Source organism: Crinia signifera, chromosome 6 (genome assembly GCF_055691185.1).
Source record: "Crinia signifera chromosome 6, ASM5569118v1, whole genome shotgun sequence".
In the NCBI taxonomy this organism is placed as follows: domain Eukaryota; kingdom Metazoa; phylum Chordata; class Amphibia; order Anura; family Myobatrachidae; genus Crinia; species Crinia signifera.
The window spans coordinates 158764925-158778237 of NC_139222.1; the positions used below are offsets into that span (position 1 = coordinate 158764925).

At 41.4% G+C, this 13313-nt stretch overlaps 1 protein-coding gene across 3 annotated transcripts; it reads right to left on the reverse strand.

Annotated features, from left to right (window-relative positions):
- Positions 1–823: 823 nt before the first annotated feature.
- GHRH (growth hormone releasing hormone) lies at positions 824–13097 on the reverse strand. 3 transcript variants are annotated; one of them, XM_083147787.1, is made up of 6 exons: positions 12754–13054; positions 10869–11026; positions 3365–3490; positions 3170–3274; positions 3006–3095; positions 828–1077 (listed from the first exon to the last, which is right to left on the reverse strand). In XM_083147787.1, the coding sequence occupies exons 2-6, from the start codon at positions 10997–10999 to the stop codon at positions 1038–1040; spliced, it is 492 nt and encodes a 163-aa protein (XP_083003913.1). In that variant the 5' UTR covers positions 11000–11026; positions 12754–13054; the 3' UTR covers positions 828–1037. The 3 variants fall into 3 exon arrangements, with proteins under 3 accessions (XP_083003915.1, XP_083003913.1, XP_083003914.1); XM_083147788.1 differs by having other exon boundaries at positions 831–1077; positions 10869–10949; positions 12754–12984; XM_083147789.1 differs by lacking the exon at positions 3006–3095 and having other exon boundaries at positions 824–1077; positions 12754–13097.
- Positions 13098–13313: the final 216 nt, after the last annotated feature.

Sequence of the window (13313 nt, forward strand, 5' to 3'; positions counted from 1 at the left end):
ATGGCTGGGCAAATCCCAAGGACCAGGTGATTATGTCCCTTAGATTTTGCTGCCTGGTGACCAGATTATGATAAAGTCCTTGCTATGTGCTTAATAGCAAGGTTATTCTTTATATAATTCACCCAGATCAGTCTTCAATGTGTTAAGAAAAAGTAGGGATTAGGGATAGTAATGGTTAATAGCCGATGTTGAATAGTTTTGACATCGATGGGGGAGAACCAGTTGATTTCCCACCATCAATGTCCAGCTTAAACAAATAGTTTTGTTTTCCTGGTAGATGGAGCAAAGCTCCGCCCAGGATACCCCTGAGGCCCCACCCCTGTATTCTGATTGGCCCACAGGCCAATCAGTCAAAGACAATGGATGACCATCGATATCTAAAAACATTGATGGTTCTCCATTGCATAGATATGCACCGATGCATCGATGGTCAGTTGCACTTTTGCCATTGATGGCAAAGGCAACCATGGCCATCCCTAAGAAAAAGGTATTGTAATTGAATTAAAAGCTCTGTCTAAATCCATTTTCTTGCAGTTTTCTATAAATCTGTGTGCATAATGATATTATATTTAATGTGGGGAGAGGTATCCTAGCAGGGGCTTTCTCTGGAATTATTTTTGTCATGCCCTTCTCCCATGGGGGCTTGCAATTTATGTCCCTTGTGGAATAATGTGGGGGATACAGGGGCACCAAAAAGTCTAGTCACGGCTCTGACTTAGATCAACAGTTATGTGAAGATACATTCAGAACGTCTACCAACGTGAAGACTGCAATCCTTTTACTTTTGCCCTTGGTGGAAGCTACAGACAGACTGCTTTGTGAAACTTTTTTTTATTTAACCAATACATTAATTTACATGTTAAGAAGTTGATGGCAGAAGTGAATGTGGGGTGTCATATTTTGCATATGCATGGTATTCGTTTTGGACCAAATTCATCTTTTCTACCAGTCTTCCACAGAGGTTTTACTTTGCAGCGCCATCACCACTGTGTAGCAATGTGATCTTGGGCATCAAGGAAGGAATTTCTCACTGTTTGCTATAGCGGAGTCTGATCTGCTGTCCAGCTTGGGTTCTCCCTGGAAATACAATATTGTGATAAAATAGTATGAAATGTCTTCAATGTAGCAGAGAATTACAGGAGATGAAATATACATCGATAAGCACAGCAACAATAACTATGAGATATGAAAAGCACATGTTGGTAGCATGCAAAACATTCTGAAGAAAGCAAAGTATGCAAATCTTCTGTACTTAGAATGAACAACGCTGAACTGATAACATTTAGATTGGGGGGGTTGGGATAATTTGGTCTACAGCATGATGGTTGACACTATTAGGTCGACATTGGAAAAGGTCAACATGGGTCTAGGTTGACATGGGAAAAGGTTGGCATGTTTCTAGGTTTAAAGGTCGTTAGTTCGACAATGTTTAGGTCGACAGTCAAAAGGTCGACATGAGGTTTTTTTTACCTGAATGTCAACACAGTCTACTTGGACACAGTTTAAAGTGCACCGCATCGCTCGGCACACTATTTTATTCTCCCACCACACCCTAGTGGATGGTAGTAATACTGCCTGTCGGCTCAAAAAAAAAAAAAGTGAAAAACCCCATGTCGACCTTTTGACTGTCGACCTAGACAATTTCGAACTAATGACCTGTCGAACTAACGACCTTTCGACCTAGAACCATGTTGACCTAATGGTGTCTACCTAATGACTGTCGACCATCATGCTGTAGACCAAATGACCGCATCCCTAGATTGGGGATTTATTACTCTGGGATATATGTAATAGGCTGTGAATGGCATGCAATGGTAAGTTCCCAACATGGTTTTAAATCATTGCTACAGGCAGACTGCAATTCCTTACAGCTGTCATGGCTGCTGTCACTCATAGTGATCCTGTGTCCATAGTATTCCAGGTCAGGAGTTATAGTAGATAACTGCTGCACCTGTTATGTAACTAGTTATACAGTGGTGATGGAAAGTATTGTTTCAATAAAACGTAAGTCAATTTAGTGAAGGCAGCTTAGTGTTACTGGTCTGTGGTGGTAAGAGTCCTTCTATTGCTTTGTCATCCAAATCTGGTACCCTTTCCCATTTGTGACAAGACTAGAGTTTACATATCGCAGTGGCTAGAAGCCACGGCTTCCAATACCAATAAGAGGGTTGCATTGGTACATAGACCACCACAATCCTCCTTTAAAAATGCTTCCTTTCCTTGATGTGTAGACAGAGAAGTTTTTTTGTTTTTTTTAATTGAACTGACATTAACATTTTTACAGTATTACAGTCCAGCCTATCGATTCTGTAGGAGCAAAATACGTTACAGAGGTTGTGATGGCAGCGACTTTGTGTTGTAAATCAATATTCTTGCATACAGACTGCGCCCTCTATGAATCTGAGAAATTCTCTGTTATGTCACTAGCAGCTCTATTCAGCATTCAAATGACTCATTTATTAATGAGAATTGTACACATCATTTAAGAATTCCTACTATTTAGCAAACAGTTAATGGAAAGGATAATGCAATTACCTTCTCTGTTTATAGCCTGGTCCTGCTACAGTATCATAATGTAGGGAGGAATTTCTATATGAAGAAATATAGTTATTTAGCCAAATACTGCAGGGACTGAGGGATCTTATCCAATTAGTCTGTGATAAAACTCCGCCCACCCGCCACCCCCGACACTGTCAGTATTTAGTGCAGTTACACTGCTTTGTAATACTGCATATATTTTTGGATACATAGTTCTTCATAGTTTTGGATACACAAAGAGACTGCCTGGGGGAACTGGAGAAAAAAATATACTGTGTCCGAAAATATTTGGTGCAACCTTGACATGCTGCTGAATTTAGCCTTGTTGGATAAGGTCTACAAAATGACTGATTCAACATCGTGCAGATGTCAAATTCATTGTGTTTCTATAGTATAATAGGAAACAAGTTTTCTAGTTAAACAGGTAAAATGTACAATTATTGGTAAACCTTAAAAAAAAATCTTACAGGTTCATTAGCACCGATACAAGTTTGTCCCTTACGGATCTGTTACTTCGCCCAATGGAACTTGGGTATTGTGCCCGTGTATCCGCTTGCCTGCAACCAGAGATTTGTTGTGAAGACAACACATTCAACTTTAAATCTTTGTTTAAACTTCTTATTACACTTACCCAAGTCGTTTCCCAATCATGTTCTGCAAGTACTGTCTTGCTGAAATCTGTCCCAGAAATTTTCGATATGTGTTGGTGAATATAGCATCTACATGTCTTTCCATCCTAAAGTAGTGACAGCATATAACACATGTTTACTATGAGCTGGTCACAGTTCTACAAAGGCCAGAAAAGCAATGTTTCTAAGACACCTACCTTTTTTCTGAAAGCCCTCGAACTAATCCCTGCTCCTCATCAAGTGACCAGTCTAGATTCTGCAGGGGGTCTCCCAAGATGGCTGGGAGATTTACATTTCTGTTGGATTTAGATGTCTGGTCGTAACTGAAGAACAGAGCATAAATATAACCACTCTGTACATCCTTTCCATGCATATTATTCTTATTCGATTTCATTTTTTCAGCACTTATTTGACCAATACAGGGTACACAGAACAACATAACTGAAACACTAAAACACCACCACAATTTTCAGTGCACAATATAGCTGAGATGTACAGAAGCAAAGAAATAACTGGCGCAATAGTGGTGGGCTGCCGTTGGAAGAGATGAAGGATTATGATTACAATTGAGAAAAGCGGCAGGATTCGATGGTCGCTGAGTAGGAGACAGCTATATATGAAGTGTGAGAGAAGAGGGCTGTGAGAACAGGAAGAATGATGGTCCTGCTCCAAGGAGCTGCTTATAATATGTATTTATTTATCTATTAGGGTATTATGTTTAGTTTAAAGGATTGGGTCTGGGTATTTGAAACATATTAGGGTTTGTTTAATGGTTTGGTGTAAGGGTTAGGAAAAGGGTTGGGGTTAGGGGCAGGAGTTAGGTTTTTCGGGGTATTATTGATAAGGTATTAGGATTAATGTTTAGTGTGAGGTCTATGTAAGGGTACCAAGGTTAGGGTTAGGATAGAGCTGCTCTACATCAATGATTTACCGAGATTGTTCCAGACTTGGAGTACATGCCCTAGTTCCTGGAAATAGTGGTGGAGGGGTGGTTTAGTTGTCTGGTAGTCAGCTGCTTAGCAAACAATAATTTGCTTCAGATATTCAATGCTTTGCCATTGATGGTGGAGTGCCACTGTAACACATTGACGTGTTTCTTTTGCATGTTACTTAGTAATAGCCTCACTCTCCTGTCAACAACCATCCTATAGACCCCCTTTATCTGAATGGCTTGCCATGGTCAAATAGAAGCACTTTGCCAATGGACTTCTGGCATTGATGGATGTTATGGGTGGCACCATAGATGGTAATGATTGTCACATAAATGTGGCCACATCACAAAGGGGAGTGCCAGGCACTTCTGAAGCTCTGTATGCTGCTATGCTACCCACCCAAGCATTGACCTGTGCACCAACCACACATTTAACATCCTGGCAGAAAGGATGCCGGTAGTCACAGTACATTGGGAGGCCATGCAGCTATGGTTATGTACCCTGTACTTGTCCTCAGTTGTATTCAAATGTAAGTCACTGTTATTCATTTATATGCTTTGCAATTGGGCACTGTGGATCTCTTATGGGGCCATATGCATAAAGGATAATAATAATAATTGTCTGCATTCTGACCACCAGCATCACTACCACCATTCATACGTATGTATCCTGGTGGTGAATAGGCCATACCAAGGGCTTGATTCAGCCTTGATTGCAGGGCTGCAAATTCACAGCCCTGGTGACTATTGGAGGACCACGCATGCGGAGACCTCCGTGCGGTCACAGCCAGCGACAGTCTGTGATTGCAGTCCGTACGCTGGCTGATTGACAGCCAGCCGGTAGTTGTGGGCGGCATTCCAGTGTTTTCTGGAAGTGCTGCACAAAAAAAGCAGGCCGGTCCTGCCGTTGAGAATCAATCTGCAGCTGTGCACAGGGGTGGCCCATAGCGGTGAGGGGGCTAACTGATTGCAGGGCTGCAAAAAGTTTCAGCCCAAGTCTGAATCGGCTCCCAAATCCCTTCAATTTTAGACAGTCCTTCCTAAATCATGGCAATATGGAAACAGAAATAAATCAAGAAATTAAGGGGGTCATTCTGATTGACTCGGTAAGCTGCAAAGCTCACAGCTTACTGAGTCCCTGTGACTAGGGGTGGCTTAAATTATTTTTTGATACTGTAAGCCCTACAGTATCAAAAAATAATTTAAACCACCCCTAGGCCAAAAGTTTCGGTACTTGTCTCCTAGCACGGCGCCACCGATTTTAATTGTATTGATCGGGGCCGCAAAAATCGCGTGGGGCCAACCATATCTCATGCAATGCGATCGACACGATTTTTACATTGGAATCAATGTAAAATGGTCCCTGAGACCCAATTTTACATTGATTTCAATGTAAAAAGCCCCAAAACCCCCATTTTGATAGCAAACCCCCCTGATGGGTGAAATGGCCCTCCATTGTTAACGCCACCCCAATATTGACGCCAACCGGAAGCGTGGCGAGCGAAGCGAGCCCACGAGGGGCGGCGGTACGTGTCCTACGACCTTTTCATACCCCCACTATCCATGTCGGCGTGGAGTTGATCTTATATAGTGTGGCGAGCGCAGCGAGCCACCGAGCCCGAAGCGTGGCGAGCGGACGCGCATTACTTCACAGGTATACGCGTCCTCTCGCTGCGCTCGCTACGCTTCTGGCTCGGTGGCTCACTGCTCTCGCCACACTATATAAAATCAACTCCACACCGACGTGGATAGTGGGGATATGAAAAGGTCGGAGGACGCGTGCCGCCGCCCCTCGCGGGCTTGCTGCGCTCGCCACGCTTCGGGTTGGTGTCAATAGTGGGGTGGCGTTAACAATGGGGGGATTAACCATAGTTAATACCCATGAGGGGGCATATACAATGAGAAATTGGCCATATTGGCCCTTTTCCATTATTCCCTATGTAAAATCGTGTCGATCGCATCGGATGCCATTATAATGGCATGCGACTGACGCGATCAACGCAATTTTAACTTTAAAAGTAACTTAACATTGTTCTCTATAAGAAAATCGAGTCGGTCGCGTCGAAAATCGAATGGGCCGGGATGGACGCAATCAAGGCGATTTTGTCTTTACCGGCAATTAAAGCTGGTAATTGACAAAATATCGCGTTGATCGCATGCCTTAAGTACCTTAACTTAAGGCATGCGATCAACCCTGACGGGCGCCGTGCTGGGAAACAAGTACCAAAGTTTCTTATTGATAAAATTAGAAAAAAAATATTAATTTAAGTATATTGTGTTTATATTCATCATTAGGTTAGTGATGTGGTGTGGGGCAATATTCACTTCTGTTTGTCCATATAGTTTGATTTACAGCCATCGGCACTGGTTTTGCCTAGAACAATGACCATAAATTATTTCCGTTGGCCCTGGACCACCAAACTGAGGCACCCATGCAAGTGTCCTGGGGCTCCCCAGGGTGCCACGTCACACAGTTTGGGAACCACTGCCTTAACCCCTAGGCCAAACTCTTAAACCTTCCCCAATACCCTTAACCAAGCCTAATACCATAACCTGAAAGGGTACACTGGTTCTTATCTGTGGTAAAATGATATGTTTCTATGTATCAATATTTTATGTCCATCCCTAGTCTGCACACTTTGCCTTGATTTCCACCGTGTCAGTGTTTGAAGCTATATCTCACAATAGGGCAATGTTCAAAAAGAAGAGCCTTGATCCAGTGACTTCCGTGGATGCAGAACATACAGAACTATGACTGTACAAGTAATTGAGTTGCTGCTAGTGTCCAGGGCAGCAACAAAGCCACCTTTGACTAGCTGTTCCTAGGATACAGAAGCAACTTTGCTGTAAACCAGAACCACTTTGTCTGAGATTCTTAGCTCCAAGTGTAATCCTGCTACATTTCACCCTTTTATTCCAAAGGACCTCTTTCTACAGGTTCTCTTATTGCTCTACATAAATGCCATCAGGTCTTGATCATATAACCCTTTCAGGAAATTGTCCATAGCTATATATAACAATATTGGATGGACTTGCCTTTCTGCAGCAGGTGAATTAATAATGTAATATAGATGATGAAAGGAAGGGACAGAGTATTAAAGTTTGGACATTCTGACCTTGTTGATAAGAGCACACTTTGCTTACTGGCTACCGTCATACACATATTACAGCAGTCTGGAAGCTGTACAGTAATTCACCAATTGCCTTACTACTGCTTTCTATTCATTCATACATATTATTTACTGTGACATCTAATATTTGCCATGCTGAGGCATTTCACAGCGTCGTAATATTCTGCTCCTCGTATTACTGACCATAAGTTATTTAGTGCCAATGTTTTACACAGTGCTGTAGAATTGTATGCACTCAGCAGGGTAAATTGACTTAGATGGGAATTCTGTACTTGTTTCCTAGCACGGCGCCCATATTTTCTACGTACGCTAATGTAGTGAAATCGCATCTCATCGCATCGCATGCGCTTTTTGCATGAGATGCGATGCAATGTGATTTTCCATATTTTCAGATGTATGATATGGCTGGTGTGAATGTGTTCCTATAACACCCCCCCCTATCCACGCCACCCCGAAGCGTGGCTAGCGCAGCGAGCCCGCAAGGGGCGGCGGAACGCATCCTCCGACCTTTTCATACCCCCACTATCCACGTCAGTGTGGAGTTTACTTAATATAGTGTGGCGAGCGCAGCGAGCCCGAAGCGTAGCGAGCGGACGCGCATTACTTTACATGTATTCCGCGTCCCCTCATGGGGCTCGGTGGCTCGCTTCGGGGTGGTGTGGATACTGGGGGTAATGCAATGGCATAGTAAGCACCCATCACATCACATGGCATGAGTGCTTATACAATGAAATATTGCATTGCATCGCATTTGGTGCCATGCGATCCTATGCGATATTTCATTGTATAAGCACTCCTGTGCACTTAATATGGACATCGCATCGCACACATCATACAGCACTATACACGGTACGCAATGCGATTTTCCTACGCAGAATAGCCCACTAAGCTAAGCTATTTGCTTAGTGGGCGCTGTGCTAGGAAACAAGTACCGGGAATTCTATTGAAGATGTAATGTTGCCTATAGCAACCAATCAGATTCTATTTATTATCTTCTAGAAGGTGCTAAATAAATAATAAGTAGAATCTGATTGGTTGCTGTGGGCAACATCCCATCTTCAATAGAACTCCCATCTTAGTAAATTGACACCAGGCTGCCCATATTGCTTTCATCAGCAAGCAAATACACAATAAAGTCAATCTGTCTGTTGTTTAACAAAAGCAATAACATGGAGTGCATACAATGGACTGAAATGGACTGAAACGTCGGGGCTTCATTTGGCACAATATATATCTAAATTGGATGAATAAATCTCATATTGGATTTTACATTGGAGTTACTTTATTTTGTACAAGGAGAGTGCCTACTTCTCAATAGAGAAACTCTGGACTATATATAAAAAAGTTTATAATTGCTCCGGTGCCCTCTCCGAATCGACAGATTCCCAATAGTATACAGGAACAAGCAGCTCTCGTCAGACTTCAAATTCAGTAATTTATTGTAATTACCGACATGTTTCGGGACCAACCTCCCGTCTTCAGGGATGATTTTATATATATATATAGATATATATAGATAGATAGATAGATTAGATAGATATAGATATATAGATAGATAGATAATCTTTTCTTAAACAACATTTTTTATTTGAATTTATATAACAAAAGTGAGTGGAGCTGTAATTTTTAGCATATATATATATATATATATATATATATATATATATATATATGTGTGTGCACATCTCTCACAGAGATGTTGGCACTCAAAGGATTAAACTATGAAATGGATCAGCTTTCCAGTTATACATGCATCCTTTTTAATAATTCAAATTGTATTGTCATCTCCTATGCTAAGTACACACTATTCAATGTGTGTACCCAATGAGGAAACAATACATCACAACATCCTTACACATTGCACGCTGCAAACCACTGCATTTAAAAAACATGCTGTCATTCCCTGGGACAGCCCAACAAGACAACCCAGGGAATGTGGCGTGAGAGCGAGTGATAATATGTACACACTGCTTCATGTGTACACTTCGGAACAATATATCCCCTGGTTAATCATCTAGTGTCCCTTCCGTCTGTACATATACCCTCCTCCCAAGATGTAAACCCTAACAACTTTTTTGCTGTTCCTCTCTGAAAGATCTTAGAGGTGGAGGTCCAAAGAACAGCCCTGGGGAACATGACTGCCTGCTGCTGCAAATTGCCACAATTTCCAATTCACTGAATTACGCAGCAGGTGGCTATAATTCACCAGGGAAGTGTACAGGGAAATTGGGTCGATGGCTGAAATTGGTGACTATCTGGGACATCAAGCCTGAGTAGGCCAGGATACTTTATTTGCTGGTCCCACCCATTGTATTTCCACTGTAAGAGGAGCTTGGTCTCAGCTCGCACTTTATTATATTTCTAGCTTCTTTGACTCATGCAACAGGACCTAAACTATGGCTGCCTGGTTTACAGACAACATAGTCAGATTTATACAGAGATAGTGAAGCAAAGCTGCCAGTGCCAACAACAAAACATAAAAAAAATGTGTGCAAAAGGAATCATCTTCATATTCTAGTATGTGAAGGTGGAGAAACATTCAACCATTTGCTGAACGAAACTCAAATGCATAATTGGAATTGTGCTCGAACACTAAGAGAACTATAGAGTGCACAGTGCAAAATTATACTTCTGTGGAAACCTCTCCATAGGACAACGATGGAGCGTAAGTGCTAGAATGCCAATGCAATGTGGATGATTCAAATGGTCAGTTCTGGTTTATGTGTTTGTGTAGCTGGTAAACCTAAAGGGGCTTTGGACATGGCCAGGGACCCCTGCAAGGAGGTTTGGGGACTGCTGCAGATGCCACATGGTCGGCTCCCCGGGCAAGCACCGAACATGACTTTAGAGAGCTTGGAAGAGAAGTATGATATAGGGAGTTCCCGGTAGCCTGAGTAGGCGCTGTATTTTAAAGCACAGTACACTTATCTATCTTGGAATGCTACAGTGGCACTGGAAGAATGCTGGGGTATAACAAACAGATGTTTGATTTGGACTTATAAGCACAGCACAAAGGATTGAGATAAAGAATATAAAACAGCACACAATGATATATAAAGCACTGCAAGGAGGGGTTTACATGAAATTATTGTTATCGAATTGCATCATATTGGCCCCACCCCCAGACCCATGATTCCCGGTATTACCTCCTTATCCTGCCCACACAGCTAGGAAGTGTGCAGGATACAGGAGATACCACAGCTCTTTCAGGAGTCCAAGGATTACCTGAAAATGTGGGATTTTTCTGTCCCTTCCAAGAGAGTAGGTAACGCTGGCATACACCTAAAGATGTATTGTCCAATGTGGCTGATTGGAATAAAAATCTGGTAATATATGGGTGCAAATGACAGTTGATAATTTTCTACCAAACACAGAAAATCTGGCAAAAATGGTTAATCAGACAAATTGGTTTAATCCATAAAATAACCAATTTGTTTGAATGACCGTTTTGGGCAGATTTACAGCATTCCGGAGTAATTGGTTAATTGTCATTTGCTCCCATACTTTACCAGATTTTTGTTCCAACCAGCCAGTATGGACAATAAATCGTCAAGTGTATGGCCAGCTTTAGTGTGCCTTTAAGAGAAAACACTTCAGGGTTCTAGCAATATCAACATTTTATAGTAGATAATTACATACCTGTAGTTGGGATGTAGAATATAGCAGTGAACACACAACACGAAATGCAGCACCACAAGGTAAAGGGATCTGTGCAACACCCTGACAGACAAAAGCAGACAAGTGGAAGATTCCCAAGTGTTCATCTCCATATTGCAAGCTGAGAATAATTCTTATTTCTTCAAATGAATAACATTAGAAGGTGATTAGATGAAATGTTTCTTAAAGGAATCTTAAAAGTGCACATTTTCTAGGACTGCTCAGAGAACCACAAGTTAAATAATTAGTATATGTGGATCTTTTGAAATGTGTTAGTAATGAATACAACTGACACCATCAAAAGATATGGAAAACATTCATTATTATGAATTGATAAGGCTGGAGTTTTGAAACTGTGGGGGGAATTTACTAAGATGGGAGTTCTATTTCAGATGGGAAGTTGCTATGGTCAATCAGAGACTATCTCTTATCTTCTAGAAGGTGCGAAATAAAGTAGATTCTGATTGGTTGCCCATAGCAACATCCCATGTGAAATAGAAGTCCAATCTTAGTAAATGTCCCTCTAGGTGTGCAATATCACCAAGTTATGTGTTCTTATAATTAAATTAGAGCTCTATTGGCAACAGTGGAGTAAGTTTGTCCCAGTTGCCCGGAGGCAAGAAAAATATTGGTGCCCCCCCCCAACATACAGCACCTTATATAATTATATGTATGCATGCATGCATGCGTGTGTGTGTATGTATGTATGTATGTATGTATGTATGATATCTATATTATGTTTAAATGTGATGACAGCTTTCAATGAACTGATTCAAACTTGCAGGGGAGGAGAGGTGCCCTCTTGGGAGCAGGAGCCCAGTGGCAGGTGACTCCATTGCCTCCCAGAGTTACGCCTCTGATTGGCAATATACTGGTCAATAGAAGAATGAATGGCTCATAGACGCTGATGCAAGTCCCATAGCTGAACTGCTGAATGCAAATGCGTAAGTATCTCATCTGCTAATTCTGATCAGAGAGATTAGAGTTAAAGGCTTAGAATTATGTGGCTCAATACTGAAAGGGCCTATTCAGAGGAGCAGTTAATGAGCATTTAGTAAAAATTTGCTCGTCAGTGTTTCAGGATGAGGACATGAAAATACAGTGTTTGAGTATTGAGCAGGCATAGAGATTATTGATTTTGGTGCCCAATTATGCATGCTTGATATTTTGGGTTGAACCCCTATTCTCAGAACAATTTGTCAAAAAAGAAGCATGCACAATATTTTCTGTCATTTAGAGCAGTGTTTCTCAAACCTGCATGGGAAATGTAATAGGGTCCGAGTTTGTGGAGGTCCTGGATTGATTTATTTAGTAACAGTTTCTTATATAGCACAGCATATTCCGTTGCGCTTTATAAAAGGATTTTGGCCAAGATTGCCCATATTAAAATACAGTCAATACTGGTCAAAATCCCAGAGCTCCGGAAACTCTGACCCTATTATATTTCCATCCTTTTCACCATGCATTCCTAACAGTGCATGTTTTCCAGATTATCTATCAGGATTGCAGGTGTGTAGTTGTAAAGCTAGGTACATACTCTCAGAAATTTGCAAAGGACATGCACGATAAGGATGTTGTTAACGCAATTGTTTGGTGTGTACCCACAATATCATTAGCGATCCCCACTCCAGCAAGTTGTTAATGATCCCTCCTGTTGTCTGACCATGCAGCCAAATCTGACTATATTCTCAGTGACTGCATGGTGGAGGGGGGGTAACTGTTTATGTGGAGCCAAGAAGTCACTCCAGGACTCCACCCAACTGATTCCCCTTAAGAAGAAGGTGTGCAATCATTAGGATTATCAATAACCCCTATACTGTACATGAAGTATTAGCCAATGTCGGATAAAGTGTTAAAAGTTACTTACATTGTCAGCAGCTCCGATGTCTCCTCTTCTTTCCTAGTATTTAGGATGTTTCGTTATTACTGGACTGGAATATTACAGCAGAGGTGACTGAGTACATCCAATTTAAAACCCGCAATCTTTTATACCTGATCTCCCCTGGTGGGAGGAGAAGGGGGTGCTTGGGAGATGCACATCAAACTGAGGGGGTGACGTCTACAGGGCTATTATCCACTTACTAACACATCTCTCTCAGATCAGATGTGACAGTGAAGACTGATAGAAACAGCTCAGTGTGTTCAGCATTCATCATCAATACTTAATATTCACTATATAATATTGCCTATTTATGATCAAGGTAGAAAACACTCAGTATTATTTGACAGAGTATATTGTACAGACTACATATACAGACTACATATATTCACAACGTATCAGTTATCACCTTTCTGTAGCAATCCATACACAGGCAAGTGTTCATTAAAAGGGTAAAAACAGTCATTATTATTATTATTATTATTATTATTATTATTATTATTATTATGTGCACCTTATTCATTATTAATGCATAGTTATACACACGG